The 17834-nt window shown below is 38.5% G+C and overlaps 1 protein-coding gene and 1 pseudogene across 1 annotated transcript; both read left to right on the plus strand.

The window, feature by feature from the left end:
- The first annotated feature begins 15131 nt into the window (after positions 1-15131).
- On the plus strand, positions 15132-17532 carry LOC137721384 (lectin 7-like). Its single transcript, XM_068460478.2, has one exon. It carries the CDS (start codon positions 15168-15170, stop codon positions 16515-16517), a length of 1350 nt encoding a protein of 449 aa, XP_068316579.2. The 5' UTR covers positions 15132-15167; the 3' UTR covers positions 16518-17532.
- On the plus strand, positions 16623-17198 carry LOC137719850 (L-type lectin-domain containing receptor kinase IX.1 pseudogene; annotated as a pseudogene).
- Positions 17533-17834: the final 302 nt, after the last annotated feature.

The raw sequence follows: 17834 nt of genomic DNA on the forward strand, positions 1-17834 counted from the left end.
CACTCTCAAATACTTTCTGGGCATCGAGATGGCACACTCTCACAAGGGTTTCTTCCTCAACCAACGCAAGTATGTCATGGATCTTCTTCACGAAGCAAAAATGACAGATTGCAAGCCTGCTCGTACCCCCTTGGATAGCAACTTGAAGCTAAAAACTCACGGTGATCCAGTTCCCAATTTAAGTTACTATCAAAGAATGGTTGGCAAACTCATTTATCTGACTATCACACGTCCTGATATATCATATGCTGTCAGAATTGTTAGCCAGTTTATGCACTCTCCAAGCATGGATCATTTGAAGATTGTTCATCGTGTGCTACGTTATCTTAAGGGTTCCATTGGTAGAGGAATTCTTATGCGCAACAATAGTCACACTCAGATCTCAGGCTATACCGATGCTGACTGGGCAGGCAATTCTCTCGATCGCAAGTCTACCACTGGGTTTTGTACGTTTGTGGGAGGCAACCTAGTTACCTGGAAAAGCAAGAAACAAAGTGTTGTTGCACGCTCTAGTGCAGAGGCAGAGTATCGTGCTATGGCGTCCACTGCTTGTGAACTTATTTGGCTCAAAAGCCTTCTGTTGACTTTAGGTTTTCCTCATCAACAACCCATGTCCCTACACTGTGATAATCAGGCCGCGATGCACATTGCATCGAATCCTGTATTCCATGAGCGAACTAAACATATTGAAGTTGATTGTCACTACGTCAGAAATCAAGTTCAGTCCAAGGTGATCGACACTCACTACACGCGCAGTCATGATCAACTTGCGGATATTTTCACAAAAGGATTACCCTCTGCTGATTTTCAACGTCTTTTGTTCAAGCTTGGATCAATTAATCCCTTTGATCCAGCTTGAGGGGGAGTATTGGAAGAAAGCATGGAAGAAGTTCTAGGGCTGCTTTACTTTTCTAGGGCTGCTGCTTTACTTTTCTAGGGCTGCTTTACTTTTCCATGTTTCCTTCCATGTTTTCTGCTTCCATGTTTTCTGCTTTGTTTTTTCTTTCTCTCTGTTTTTGCTTTTCCTTGTTTTCGGCTCCTCCTGTTTCTTTTCCTTTCTTCCGCTCATTTATATGAGCTTTCCTTGTACTTGGTTTCACATAATACAAATATAGACATTCAAAATTCAATAGTTTAGTTTATTCTTTTCGAAGAGACTTCCAAATCAGGCAAGTTGAGATTTGAAATCCATGCCAATCCAGATAAAATTGTAAGCTATTGCTTCTAAACAATTTGAACTACTTGGTAGTTGGGACTGCCAAATACAGGGGCACCTACATGTACAAACCTTTTAATTAAGTAGTGTGTAAGCTTCATCCTGCATATGTCATACATGTTTACATTAAGCACCGTCTACATAATTTAGTTCAATTCTCTAACACTTGTCTGGATCAAAAACCTAAAAATATTAAGCTAAATGCTAATTAATTCGATTTTTGTAAACAATTGAATGATTTCAGTTGTTTACATCGTAGCTCCAGCACACATGTTGGCCTGGATTTAAGAGCATATATATATATATATATATATATATATATATATATATATATATATTCACAAACGTTGATAAGATACTGGTGAGAAATTCTTTGAAGGCGTTAAACTGCTGTGGCATGTTTCAAATACCAAGTAACTGACTCACACGTGAAGGACTATATTTAGCATCCACCAACCGAGGTTGGCTTTCGCACGCATGCCTTTATCGAGCTTAGCCAATGGTTATTAAACAAACCCTACGCCCAAGTTACGAGAGATTTTTTTAGTGTGTTCAAAATATGGGACGGAATATCACATATTACTATATAATTAAAAGGGACATTTGAAAAAAAATTCTTCAAATTATATAATAACATATGATGTTTCATCTGTGTTCCGGCTACTTTAAAAAGTCCCAAACTACAGCCTGCAGAGGCACCTGTGAGATTTCTATTTCAGAAAATACTCAGCTCAACACCACTACACAACTCAATATCTTATTATCATGTACATGCCACCCATATATGTCGAGTGATGCATCAAATTCACGTAACTTCCAATGTGCGTTCACGTTTTTTAAACTTTTTTCTTCTCTTCTTTTGGTTTTGTTTTCTTCCTAAAGTGGGCTACGGAATAGTCTTCATGTTCATGAACGGAATGGTCAAGGTCGGGCTCATTATTCCCAGTTGAAACGAAACGAAATAGTTGACCACCGATATTATCTCAAATTTAATCACCTAATAGTTTGTTGAGAGTGAATCCTAAAGAAAGTTGAGGTTCCACCATTAGATCGATTGACAATATGAGAATAATTCAATTTACTTATAAGCTCATAAAATGTTACTTTTCCATCAATATGTGATTCATTATCAATACTGCCCCTCACGTGTGGGGATTTTCAAGCCTAATATGTTGATAACACAAACGGAATGAGCACTCCCACAACTCACAACTCAACCCTATCAATGAACTACACAATGATCACCCAGAAGGTCTGGAGGTTCCTCGAACCAAGACCGAGAGATTGAATCATGCAGAGAAAATTTTGCGAGGCAGCGGGCCAAATCATTAGCCTGACGATGAACTTGGGCAATAGTAACTTTAGTGATCCTCGACATGAAAACTTTGGCATCCTCAATGATAGGTCCAATAAAAGACATGTTAGAAGATCATAACCCCTGCAAAGCAGTCGTGATCTTGAGCGAATCACACTCTAAAATAGAATTAGAAAAAGCCCTTTCAACTATCATCGCCAAACCCTCATGAGTTGCTAGAGTCTCCGTTGCTAGAGTCTCCGCATGAACCGGAGAGAAAACATTCTCAAACCGAGCCACTCTAGCAGCCACAAAGTGACCCAAAGCATCCCTCACGAGATTTAAACTGAGCAGTGGAAGAACTAAATTGATATTAAATTATTAAATTTGTCATTTATGAGGTTTAAATTTGAAATCTCTCACTTTCAAGTAAAGATGAGTATCACTAGATCATAGTATATATCTCTAGGAAATTTTATTTTTATTCTTTTCATTTTGAGTAGGTAAAGAAGATCGCACCACTTATTAATATCATTATAATCTATATATGCTATTACAATTAGCGATTAGGTAAGACCAATAATCATTATGGTTTGGTGACTGTCTCCCATTGGCTAAAACCCATGTGAATTTTATTTGTTAGACCAATAAGATTCGATGTTGCCGTAAATCCTGATGGGGGACCCTTGGATTAAGGAACCCCAAATCGAAGGTTAGGTTGTTTTAGTATTAACTTACTGACATCAACTTGGAGCCTAGCCAGGTGTCAATCATCAACAAATCATATGGTGCACACACCAAGAGAAAAGGAAATTTTGTGGACATTTGCGATTAGTTTATCATCCCAACAAAGGAAAATTGTTGCTTTAACGAGTCATTACACCATTCAACATTACCACTTTTCAGTTTGTGATGTTAACAGTAACATAAATTAATAAGAGAAGCACATGAACTTTATCATAACTTTCAATTTTCTCCGCCCAATGAAAGGAGATATGGCTTTGTTTTGGAGGAGGAGATGTATGTCCCTTTTGATGCTCGGAGCCCAATTGCTCTGTGGACTAAACACATTTACTGCAATTCACGTAATACTTGACAAAACCTTGAGTACCAGAGCAGGTGTTTAGGTAAATAAATATATACAGATATATTACAGTGTAACTCGATCAAGGTGAGTAAATATGTACTTGTGTTCTTTCCCCCTATTGGCCTTTTGACACTTTAACCTAGCTCTTTGTTAGTGTATTTCCCTCTTCGTTTTCTTCATTCCAAATGTCTACTGCGCCATCTATAATTAATTAGTTACATGAGGTATTACTATATATATATATATATCATAAGCTTTTGACTTTTGAATAGACATAAAGCTCAGTAGCTATTTGATAAATGCTAGTCGAAAGTATACATACATACATACATATATATATATATATATATATATATATATATATATATGTGCATGTTTAACTTGACTGCATGATGAGAGTGCAATTTTATTTAAGAGTGAAATGTCGAATCAAAGAGTGCAATTTTATTTGATAAATTCTAGCTACTGGTGAATAAGTGTCAGAGTAGTCAAGTCCTTCTTTTTTATGATACCCTTTGGCAACTAAATGAGCCTTATACTTGTCTATGGTGTGGATTTGAAATCACAAAGATCACTATGGATTAAACCAAGTATTTCGTTGGATTTTTCCACTGATTTATATGAGTGTCTTGCATATTTAGATTATGTGCATATCTCACATTTAGATACTTTGTTCATGGAACATTTTGGCAATAGGCCTAAGTTAACCATTCTTTGAAGAGAACGAAAATTAACATGACCTAATCTTGCATGCCATAATGTAGAGGACTCAATCAAGTAAGCAGAAGAAGCACTAAGCTTGTTATTATTATTAATAGCATTAGCAGAAAGTACATTCATTTTGAAGAGCCCCTCAGCCAGGTAGCCCTTTCCCACATACACCCCACCTTTGGTGATTACAAACTTGTCAGATTCAAACACAATTTTGAAACCTTTGTTACTCAGAAGCGATCCAGAAATCAGGTTCTTACGAATATCAGGAACATGTAGAACATTGGTGAGTGAAAGCTCTTTTCCGGAAGTGAGTTTGAGCGTCACTTTTCCCTTCCCTGCAATAGCAGACGCAGTTGCATTTCCCCATGTACAGATTTTCTCCACCATCAACAGACTGGTAAGTAACAAATAAATTCCGATCGGCACACACATGCCTTGTTGCTCCTGTATCAACAAACCAGTCATTTGAATTAGTCAATAAATTGACTTCAGAGACAACAACAACAAACGTGTCTTCTGCAACATTTGCTTGATTGGAACTTCCAGAATTCTGATCCTTCTTGTGGAGGCAGTCCTTTGCCCTATGACCTATCTTTCCACAAACCCAGCAACCTCCTTTGATTTTCTTAAAGGCTTTCCTTTTCACAGCAGTCATTGCTTTCTTTGCAGCATCCTTGCCTTTGTTTTTCTGATGGTGCCTTACCTTGTGTGAGTCACCTCCTTCCACAACATTGGCTTTTGCCTCTAGCGATGAGACATCATACTTCTTGTTTTTGTGATGATCCTCCTCCACACGCAGTTTGAGAATCAACTGATCCATGCTCATGTCTTCAGTTAGATGCTTTAGATAAATCTTGAAGTCCTTCCAATTCGAAGGCAATTTCTCTATGATAGAGCCAACCACAAAACCTTCTTTCAGACCATGGTTTTCTTCATCTAACTCATGAACAATCACTTGGAGTTCTTCAACTTGCTTGAAAACAGACTTGGTGTCACTCATCTTGTAATTCAGAAATTTCCCAATTACAAACTTCTTAGAACTTGCCACTTCAAACTTGTACTTCTTATCTAGAGACTCCCACAGTTCTTTCGCTGTCTTATATGATGAATAAACATCATACAGAGAGTCATCTAGAGCATTCAGAATGTAGTTCCTGCATAGAAATTCACTGTGAGTCCAGGCTTTTATAGCCTGCAGAATTTCGGCAGGAATATCTCCCTCTTCTGGTGCTTTGGGGGCCTCAAAAGTAATCACATGACTCAAGTTCAGAGTTGTTAAGTAGAACAACATCTTATGTTGCCAACGTTTGAAATCAACTCCCTTGAACTTCTCAGGTTTCTCAACGTGTTGCTTGACGACACCAACATTTGATTGATCCATATTTCTGTCTTAGATTGTTGGAACCAATCATATGTCAAGTATATATTATACAACAATTGCGCAGTTTATTTCGAATAGAAATTTCACAAGGATACAATATATATATATATATATATATATATATATATATATATATATATATATATATATCTCACAATATAAACAATTAATAAAACTAAATTAATAAACCACAAAACACTGACTTGGTTAGGAAGATAGAGGCTTGCAGTAGCAATCTCCTAAGATAGAAATACGCCCCTACACCAGTGCAGTAGTTCAAATGGACGTCTATCTTGCAGGATACAACTATCTAATCCAAGTTCTTGCACACGAACTTGGATTCTTGGCGAATTGATTGAGCGTTTCTCTGTGAAATATGGAGAAGGAAAAATGAAATTGATGATTGAGTTTCTGATTTTATTGCCATATATATAATGGCATAATTTGAACAAATACAACCGTTCAATTTGCTTATGGGCTTGGTGCTGGGCTTCGGGCAAGTCTCCTTTAATTAGGTATTCTTGGGCTTTTCTTCATCTAAGTTCAATATTTAAATATTAACCCAAACAGATGATGCTTGGAGTCAAATAACTTAAGAATCCTTTTGTTAATAGCAATCACATTCCTGATCAGGATGTATTCCAAACCATATGACAGTTCATCCAATTCAGGGTCTTATTGAAGAAGATCGGGATAAACTTGTTCATATTGAGGTTTTATCATAATAGCTCTTCCTTCGGACATGCTGGTTCTGGGGTGGCAAGACATGTTGATTTAACATGTAGAACATGTTGATTTGACATGTGGTCTGGGATATAAGCACCAATACGAGTCCATGCCATGATAATTTCTCATGTGGACCGATCAACGTTCCCTCGATTGGTTTGACCCACGTTATGATTAGTCCCAGCTTTCTATTCTCATCTGGAAAGCCCTTACAATTCTTGGATTGCTAGGTTTCATCGAAAGACCAATTGTGTTTGAGTAAGCAGATCATATGGTCATATCTTAAATAATCTCAATCACAACCATACTTAACTGCACTTATTACGGAAGGAACATATTCTTGATAACAAAGATCTTCGGTATTTCATAGTTGACCTCAAAAGATCATTCCCTATTTTGGTCTTCTGTCCGGAGTATGTACTTTCCTGATGTTGACCCATGTTAGGCGCCCGAGTTATTGCATAAGACATTCTTGATCATGCTGAGCTGACTTGGCTTAAGGTCAATTAGTAGTTTGATGTGGTCCTATCAAGGGTTTGCTTATTCTAAAGCCGCACACGACTTATACTTAAGAGCATGCGTGAGGCTCGTTGTGATAATATCCTGCATACATAGATAAAATTAGAGTAACTTGAAAATACACTAATCTGTGCATGCAATTTGCGAGATGACCTTTTCTCCAGATTTACTTCATGTTTTGCGCTGGAAATGATTCCCGTTACATTAAATCCAAAATCGACCTGAGTGTTTCAAAATATCATAGATTTTGTTTCCTACTCCATTCCATGCCCTTTGCCTTTCTTCATTTCGAATTACAAGTGTGGAGTTTCTCGTACAATGTTTTGCAAGTGACTTCGCTTCCATTTTTGTCAATGCAGACTTGTATTGGTTGAATTTCGTAGGCTGGTTGCTACTTCAATCTATAACTGTGTTTGTCCTGAGCGAGCTTCAAACCATTATTAGGTTTCATAGTTACTGGCTCCATCGAGATTGTTGATAGGATCATGAACGTTCTTGAACCTTGGTTGACAAGATACTGAAACACATGTCTTCATTCTTCATGCAGACATCAATTGGTCAGATTTTGTTTCTGATCTCTTTGGACCTTTTTAGAGTACCTACTACGTTCACATGAGCTTTACTTAATTCAGTTACTATAGTAATTCCAGAAGTCTTGTTGGAGCTGTGTAGATCTACTCGGTGATGTGGTTCAGGTGAGAATCGTGAGTCAAATGCGTTTTGCAAAGTGAAATGGAAAGGTGGAGCAACTATTACGATTGTCGATTAAATTTCGGGAAGTGTTCTGAATTTTCGTGATGGTTGCTCCAAAAAGGTCGTTCCAATTTGCCAAAATTCACTACTTTTAAGAACAACGCTAGAGTGAAGCTGGATCTCGTCGAGGCTTCTTCCGAGCAATGTTGGCTTGGATCAAGATGGCGCATTGGTTCGAATTAGGATATAAGCAGATGCAGTGTTGCGGAACAAGCAAATTTAGTGTTTTTGTATGCTCCGTCATAGTTTGCTATATATACTTCCTGAATTACTCACAAGTTGTTAAATTACTATTACAATGGTAGATCCATGGGTTCGATTGGAGCGGCTATGATAACTCTTGAATAATCTTTCTGATTTGTCTAGGTATTGAGTCAGTTGCGGTTGTCTTCTCATAGGTCTGCTCCCAGCCTCGTAACACCAAGTTTTTTTTATCGGGTTTGCAGACTTATTCTTTTTAGCCATGACTCGTCCAAATGGTTGCATTGTTCCAGAATGACACCCAATCGTCTAAATAACCTCCTATTTTTGAAAAGTTACCAAAATAATTGCCTCATAGATTTGATAGCAACCATAAGCTATTCAATTATAATTGTTTTGATATGATCTGTAATTAGTGATTAGCATAATCACTATTAAGGGTTTAATTCTTGGGTTTATTAGGCTTATTCCTATTTTAGTGGAGTTTTTTATAATTGCTAGCTGGCTTGAGGAGTCATGACTTGTATAAGAGCACTAACTCTCATTATTGTAATCAGATCAGAATTTACACAAAAAGAAATATAAACAAAAGCAATTCAAGAGCTCTGCTCTTTCTCTTCCTTCCTTCCCTCTTCATCTCTATCCTCAGTATTACTTGTAGGTTGATTAAGGGCTTAGAGTTTTGGATCATATCATGTTTCACCACTAGAAATTAAACAGTTAATCTAATCGGAGTAGATAATAAGAGTAAGAACAACTCCCCTCTTTGTATTTGTTTGCAAAAACCAAGCCTCACTGTTGACTAATCAAGATCCTAAAAAGGGTATATATTAGCATGATAAGTGACATTCTTGGCATCTGAGAAATCAGATCATCCTTGTCCCCTTCAAACGAAATTAGAGTCTTGAGTTCTTCAATCTTAATTGAAGTGGTTGTGACTACCGTCATGGTGCTAATTGTTCATGAAAACATAAGAATTTATCTCTCAATGAAAATACTAATTGTTGAAACCAAATTCACGCATGACCGTTGATATACGAATAGTTGCAGAATTCCATGAACGCCCGTGAATGAGAGGATTGCTTCTGCATGTGATTGAATCTGGGAATGATCCCCTACATATCTCTTGGTCAAAGAGGAAGAGTCAAATCACATGTACTTCCATTTATGAGCATGCAGGGATGCGTTGAATAAGATGTGTGATATGCCAGGGTTAGATACTTAGAACCTCTTCTCTTTGAGCCCTAGAGGGGTGTATTTATAATGTCCAATGCAAATCCTTATAAGGATAGAGATCCGTATTAAAAGTTAGGAGAATCCTAATAGGAAATTTGGGAAGAGATCATTTCCTATTAGGTTAATGATTGTTTAAAGCACACACTAATTCCCACCATAATAGGAATTCTCAAGATTATGTCCTAATCAAAATATGATTAGAGATGTGTTTTTATGGTCAAGTAAGGTTTGGTCTTTGTGTTTTCCCTATCTTGGTCCGGTGGTCTGAAAGTTATGGTCCCACAATGCTAGTGGAGTGTGCTAAGATCACTAGTATCAAATTGGACTTAATATAGAACATGTGCCTCATAAAGAAAATTAGGGTGGTTGGAATTCCACGTCAACCAAATCATATAACGGAGTGGCAGAGCTATAAAAGTTTCAAACCTCAGGGATCGTACGTAGAGGTTGCTTTGAAGGCAAACTTTGAGGTTGTAGCTAAAGAGCTAAAGGTTTTGCTAAAGAGCAAATGAGTTTGTATTGAAAAGTAGTTGGGTTGATTGAAGAATCACTCAAGGTTTAATATAATCGTAGAGATTGAATTTGATGTAAATCTTGAGCTTGAAGGCATCTAGCTCCATTTATTGGCAGTGGGGAAGAAGGAACCTCGATCTTATCGATGATCTAAAGTAGGGATAGATCGGTCATTTAGCACTTAAATTAATTGCAATTCCTGGTTAGTGGGTATTGGAACCAAATTCGCGCCCCGGCTGCATATGGTGGAGGCACAAATTTGAGTGACCTATAAAACAACAAACAACAGTGAGCAAGCCTGAGATCCGAGGAGGGGGTGGGGGTGTTGTGTGTGCGCGCGTGCCGGCTAAAGGCTTTTCGATGGTTAAGTTAGTAAGCAAGTATAAGACTCAAGAAGAGAATTAGAATGCGATGACTGTGCCATCAAAGACCCCCCAAAAGGCATATTTATACTAGTCAGGAGAGAGACCTTTTAGGATAGAATCCTTGTGTTAAGCTAAGAGAATCCTAGATTATATATAGGAGTAGATATTGCATCCTCTTTAGGAGTGTGATTACTTACGGCACACGTCAATTCCTAGAATGTAGGAACTTCAAGACATGTAGAAGATTTGCCTGATTCCATGCTGAATTAGATCCCATTGTCATGTAGAACAAGCATGGTCATTCTTAGCGAAGTCGTTTTAAATTTGCCCATTGCTCTCGAACATGATGATGGTGGCACCACTACTCTGTTACTCTAGCTCTGCTTGGAGCTGTTGAGTCCATAATTGGACTTCCGATGTAACTGTAGCATATCGGATGATGCGTTCATCAACATTGAAGAAGGGGAGATATTATCAGGCTCGATTGTTTGCGTGGTAAACGTGATTTCGGGGGAACCCTGTCCAAGCCCTCAGGCGGGTCGAAATGAAATGAGGTGGTTGTCTGAGCACTAGGATAAGATCCATATCTTTAAGCTTTCTTTATTGAAAACCAACTCAATCAAATAAGGAATCACAATCAAATCCAATCAAAGATACCATGAGATAAACCCAAGATATTATTTAATTAATTATATCTTTAGGATAATTCTCTCATCCATCCATTGGATGATACAGTTGACCAACTGGACGTTGACAGAGTGCATGGCAATCCTACACATGTGGCCAAATATCTCCCTATAAATACTTTATTCTATATGAAATTCTGTTAAGCTTTCGCTACATAGTTAAGTTGTAACTCTCTTTCTCTCTCTCTCTTTTCAGAGAAACTGATTTAGGCATCGAACATCCATTGACAAAATCCCCCCCCTCCTCACCTCCCTCCGTGGACATGTGGCTTTGGTAATTGATCAAAGGTATTTAATTGTTTTGTAGGTACAAATTCATATAGTGAATTTTTGCTATGCTTTCATTGAGAGCTTGATTTAATTCTCAAAGAAGCTCTCGCAATTCCTTTCAGAATTGACCCTTCTTTGAATTTTTCTAGCGCTCCCAATCCCTAAATTTTTAATTCCTTGATTTATGTGTGCTAGAAAAAGGAAAACATGATTGGAAATGCTGAAACTATAGAAAAAGGAAAACATGGTTGGAAATGCTGAAACTATGATGAATGACACTCCCTATATGCCTGGGTTTGCACCCACTGACAAAAGTCATTTCATCGCAACGAAATGCAATGAATACCTGGCCAACGCACCAAATCTCCTTATTTGTGGTTCAGATCTTAACGCTACCTTCATGAAAGTTGTTCATTAGCCCAACATCTATAATATATCCAAATTTCAGGAAGATCTAACGATGCAATCATTGCAGATATTCAAAATTCTGACCTAGTGTGCAATTTCCGCAGAAATATAGACAACCATGTTACGGGTGCTAAAACCCCATTTTTCGTAGCTTGGTTCAAAATAGTGGCTTCACGAAAATTGTTCGTCTAAGAGTTATAAGTTGTCCAAATTTCAGCTCCACCCTAGTATTAAAACCTCAAATAATTCGTGCAGCAGCAGCAGCCTCTGCCGCGGCCCAACTCAAAAAAACAACACAAGCCCACGGTGAGTAGGAACACATGCCCACGACGCTGAGGCCCAGCTCGTAGCAGCAACACAACCCATGACGCTCCACAACACAAGCCCACAGGGAACCGGCCCAACTCGCAGCAGCAATGCAACCCAACATGATTAAACCCAAGTGCAAGCATAGCCGAACGACGCGAGTCTCGAAAACTAATTCCAAAGGCCCATTTCGCACGACAAAGCGCGTTGCAGCAGCCTAGGGCACGCTGCCTTCAGCGCAGGTCCAACCACGTAGGCCCATTCGGGCATGCCCTTGCCATCATCCCTCAGCGGTCGACCCGCTCCAGCCTGGACCCTTTTCATTTCAACTCACTCGTCTCTATTCATTTACGTGGGCATTATGATCATTGGGATAATTCATGTTTATCCAAGACTTGATCTTGGCAATTTCAATTCGTATAGGATGCAACCGAGACATCTACCTGATCTCTTCAAACGTCACTCGATTGGAATGATCCTGTTCATGGGCTGAAAGCTCATTGACCTGAACAATATCCATTGGATCAAGGTTTCTACCTCCCATCTTTTTTACGAAGAGAGAGAATATGGAGATCCAAAATAAAAAATAGTGGTATTTGCTTGAAACAACGTAATGGAGGTAGTCAATTAATTTTTTTCAGAAAGATTCTTTATTGGATAAAGTATAAGAAAAATAGAAATATTCTAAATCATGGCTATCAACTCGACCCTTTTCGATCCACGTTATCATTTCAGGCCCAAACAGATCCTAAAATGTTCATGTGCTTCCACCTATGTCTGTCCGGCCCAAGTGTTTGATATGACTCTGGTTTGATTTCATTGGTAAGTCAACCACTATGCATAGTCCCTCCAAAAGTATACATTTCGGACGGCAACCGGCGATGTTGGTTAGGTACATTGAAGAAAATATCAACGCACAATTTTGTTGGATCTTTGTTTTGGAAACAGTCTCATCCTTTTGTCTTGTTATTTTGTCACATGCTTCCTAAGCTTTAGAAAATGAAAAAAGTCTGAATAAAATTTACAAAGTCATTTTTCTCGATCGAAAGCATAATTAAGTTAATTAATCCTGACCAATTCTTAATGAAAATAAGTAGCTATCATCTTATAGATTGGGGTGTGTTATCCACACATCTTTTTTACTTCTCATACACTCCTTATTAATTTATGTCCTTTGATATTTTTCAATTCATTTGATCCGACAGCTGAAAATTAAAAGAGTATGTGAAAAGTAAAAAGGATCGTATGCATATCACACCTTATAGATCACTCAATACCGGCAAGCCGACCACCAAACATCACACCAATGAATTTGTTAAATCTTCACCCACATTCCCAGCCAAATATACAGACAAAACACAAATCCTGCACTGAATCGTCACGTTACAAGTACACGTCCCGTTTCACATTAGTCCAGAGTAATGTTAGAGTAATCATAATTTCGAAATATATCCTATTAAATTTGATTGTAAGAAGTAATGTGGGTTTGTGCTCCAAATGTCACACCTTTAGCGAAAATGAAGCTCCAAATGTCACACTCTAGCGAAAATATATTGTTGTATTAAAAAAAAGTTAACTGATGCTTAACTTGCAGTTGGAGTATGCACGTGTAATTTGGTGTAATATATTTTGTGAATTAGAATTTAAGAAAGAACACTGCCTGCTTCTTCTTTTTTTAATGGAATTAGCCCGTCATATGATACATCAATTTAAGCATCAGTTAATTTTTTTTTTTTTTTAATAGAACAATATATTTCTGCAATGTGTGTGACATTTGGAGCTAAGCCACACAATGAGTAAGCCATAATAATTTGTTATAGAGTGTTATTCACAAGAGTTGAACTTAAGATCTCCCAACTGAAGAGGAATATCATTAAATCGTAGTACTACGTAGAAACATCAGTTAAATGTTAAATATAATAATTAATTCTAGGGTAAATTACATAATACCCCCCCAGGTTTGAGGATTATTAAAACCCCATACAACATCTTTAAAACATTTCACTTTCATACCTGATATACTATTTTATTTCAAAACAATACATCCGTTAGATTTTTCATTCATTGGTCTATTAAATGCTGACGTGGCTGTCACATTTGTGCTAATGTATCGCCACGTGGCAAAAAAATATTTTTTTATACATTAAAAATATTATAATATTAACCCTATTAAAATTATAAAATAAAAATAAAAATAAAAAAAATAAAAAATAAAAAACCTAGAAAAACCCAAACCTAGAAATCCTTCCCTCCAACCCTACATCCCACCCCCACCCCTTACCCATCTTTTCCTTCCCGTCCGTCTATCCCCTCCAGCCCTCCATCCCCTCCACCAGAGCACCCCTTAGCACGGGTCCCACCTCTCTCTCTCTCTCCCTCCCTCCCTCCCTCTCTTTCGCAGAGCACCCCTTAGCACGGGTCCCACCACTCTCTCTCTCTCTCTCTCTCTCCCTCCCTCTCTCTTTCTCCCAGAAATCATTCCCCGCAACCCCACATCCCACCCCCACCCCCACCCCCTTACCCATCTCTTCTTTCCTGTCCATCCATCCGAACTTCGATGACCTCCTCCTCTTTGACCCTTCCAACCTCGACCTCTCTTGCCTCACCTCTTCCAACCTCCTACCATGTTTCTGGAGTTCGACGACTCCTCGGGGGGCCAACCACCCAACCCCTTCTCCTCGACCCCCAAGCCCACCGCTTCCTTCGACTCCACCGCCATTGCTGCCCACCTTCAGAGCTTCTCCGTCGACTCTGACTTTTTCGACAGCCTAGGTAGGACTCTCTACGAGTTAGGGGGTTAGGTTATTAGGGTTTCAAAGTGGGGATTTTCTAAATGGGTTGGTTGGTGGGTAGAATTAGGTATGGAAATGCTTCAATGGGGATGAACCGCGGGTTGAGCGGTGGATTTTGTAAATGGGAGTTGTAGAGAGGTGAAGGGGAAGGAAGGGGATCTAGGCTCGAGTTTTTCTGGTTTTATTTATTTATTTATTTAATTTTAAATATGGTTAATATTATAATATTTTTTATGTATAGAAAATTATTTTTTTGCCACATGACAGCCACATCAGCACAAATGTGGCAACCACGTCAGCATTTAACAGACCAATAGATGGAAAATCTAACGAAGGTATTATTTTGAAATAAAGTAGTACATGAGGTATGAAAGTGAAATGTTTTAAAGATGTTGTATGAGATTATAATAAACCTCAATCCTGAAGGGGTATTATGTAATTGAACCTTAATTCTGTTACTACACATAAAAATCCGTTGTTTATATATGGTAAAGAAAATATGATCAGAAAATGTTGGCTTCAATAATTTGTGATACAGTATTTGAGTAAGAGCAGTTGAGAAGAATATCCTTAGATGGAATTGACTTGGTTATTTACCTACATAATAAGAACAAGTCTTGAATTAGGACAAGCATATAGTTGAACTCAACTTATGCCTCTCCATCCAAATAAGCATGCATCCCCCTTCCTGCTTTTCTTTATGAATACAGACCCTTCAACTATGGCTCTCTTCAATCCAATTTTCCACCTCCAAACACAAACTTTGCCCTCTTTTCTCTTCGACTTCTTTCTCTTCCTCTTACTACTCGAAAATGCCAAGCCATTCTCCTTCAACATCTCCACTTTTGATACAAACGCAAAAGATATAACCTTCCAAGGTGATGCCTTCCCATCCAGAGGAGTCATTCAGCTCACAAAGAATCAAGTTGATGGTCTGCTGACTGAAAGTGCAGGTCGGGCCTCATTCGCTCAACCCATGCGCCTTTATGATGCCAGCACGGGGAGGCTCACTGACTTCACAACCCATTTCACCTTTGTCATAAAAGCCTTGAATGATACATACTATGGTGACGGCATATCTTTCTTCCTTGCACCATTTGATTCGAAAATCCCCGAAAATTCAACTGGGGGATACCTTGCTCTATTTAGCTCCGATTCTTCCTTCAACTCCACCAAAAATCAAATTGTTGCTGTAGAGTTTGACAGTTTTCAAAATAGTTGGGATCCAAGTCCTGATCACGTAGGGATCAATGTCAACTCCATTGTCTCAGTAGCCAACGTTTCGTGGAAAACTACCATGAAAAATGGATCAGTAGGAAATGCATGGGTAAGTTATAACTCTAGCTCCCATAATTTAAGTGTGTTCTTAACATATTCCAAAAATCCAAAGTTCAGCACTGGAAATTCTAGTGTTTCGTATATAGTTGATTTGAGCAAGGTTTTGCCGGAGTTAGTAAGCGTCGGTTTTTCTGCTGCCACGGGTGCATGGGTGGAAGTACACAACATTCTGTCTTGGTCATTTAGTTCAACCCTAGAGATCAGTAGTAATAATGAAGCAGAAAGAAAAATAAGAATTGGGGTTAGTTTAGGAGCGGGATTCGGTCTTTTGAGTTGTGGGTTATATCTATTTTGGTTCATCTCTTGGAGAAGAAGGGCTAAGAAGATAAATGAGGCATATGATATGTCCATGGATGATGAATTTGACAAGGGAACTGGGCCTCGGAGGTTCACTTACCGTGAATTAAGTCACGCAACAAACAACTTTTCCGAGAGAGGCAAGCTTGGAGAGGGAGGATTTGGAGGAGTCTACATGGGTTTGCTAACTGAATCAAACACAGAAGTGGCTGTGAAGAGAGTATCCAGAGGATCAAAGCAGGGTAAAAAAGAGTACATAGCGGAAGTGAGGATCATCAGTCAATTGAGACACAGAAACTTGGTGCAGCTCATTGCTTGGTGTCATGAACAAGGTGAGTTCCTTCTGGTCTATGAGCTTATGCCAAATGGAAGCCTTGATTCCCACCTGTTTGGAATGAAGTTCCATCTCACTTAGACAGTGAGGCACAAAATAGCCCTTGGCTTAGCATCGGCACTTTTGTATCTTCACGAGGAGTGGGAACAATGTGTGGTGCATAGAGATATAAAGTCAAGCAATGTGATGTTAGATTCAAATTTCAATGCCAAGCTTGGAGATTTTGGGCTTGCAAGGCTTGTAGACCATGGCTTGGGTTCACAAACAACTGTATTAGCAGGCACCATGGGGTATCTAGCCCCAGAGTGTGTGACGGATGGAAGGGCTAGTAAAGAATCCGATGTCTATAGTTTTGGGGTAGTTGCCCTAGAAATTAGCTGTGGAAGAAGGCCCGTCGAAGCAAAGGAGGAACCGAGCAAGGTAAGGCTGGTGGAGTGGGTTTGGGATCTGTATGGAAATGACCAAATACTTGAAGCTGTTGATAAACGATTGAATATGGAATTTGATGAGCAGCAAATTGAGTGCTTGATGATAGTAGGGTTATGGTGTTGCCATCCTGATCCTACCTTTAGGCCTTCTATTAGGCAAGTGATTAATGTTCTCAATTTCAAGGCCCCCATGCCAAGCCTGCCTTCGAAGTTGCCAGTGCCAATGTACTTTGCACCTGAATTGAGTATGTGTAGGTTCTCCTATACGTCTAACCTCACCGGATCATCAGTAAAAGATCAAACTCAGTGTTTGTCTAGCAGTTGCACTACCTAAAATTCATCACAGTCAGCCGGCTCTTCGAAGGCTTTATTGAATTCGCACACAGCCGTTGTGTAGTGATGTGCCTCGATTAACCTTTTCCTTTTCTTTTTAATTTTTTGTTTGATTTCTTTCTTGTCCATGGTTAAGAGCAGGAATTCTTGTGCTTTCTGTTGTTTTCGTTTATAGAAAGAGTTAGCTTATTTGGATATTTGGTAAGTTATTTTTATGTTGTTAATTAAAAAAACTTGTATGAACGGTGGACCATGTAGTTTAGATCAATTTGAGCTTTGAACTTTTATTGATATATTTCAGGTTTCAGTTTAGAGTAATACCAATTTATGATACTTTTCTACTGAATTATTTTAAACTATGTTATAGAGATCTTTCTTGAGATTATAACAAGAACCATGTTCTACTAATATACTTTTCCTTTCAGGACAAAAAACAGAGTAATATCTTTCGTCACGACGGTTGTTTGACCATGTCACGCAAGTCCTCCTCATATTTTAGGCATGTCATGTTTTAATTGATTAGCTTAAGAACTATTCGGTGTTCGGCGTAGTACATGATCATAATATTCTCCAACTTAATAGTTTTGTTTATTAGACATACAATATTCCATACTTCTCTAATATATAAATAAAGGAA

The sequence above is a fragment of the Pyrus communis genome, chromosome 1, assembly GCF_041283825.1.
Source record: "Pyrus communis isolate YQ-2024b chromosome 1, ASM4128382v1, whole genome shotgun sequence".
Lineage (NCBI taxonomy): Eukaryota > Viridiplantae > Streptophyta > Magnoliopsida > Rosales > Rosaceae > Pyrus > Pyrus communis.

Coding starts and splice junctions, on each gene's coding strand:
- LOC137721384 (XM_068460478.2), top strand. CDS start 15,168: ATGAATACAGACCCTTCAACTATGGCTCTCTTCAATCCAATTTTCCAC.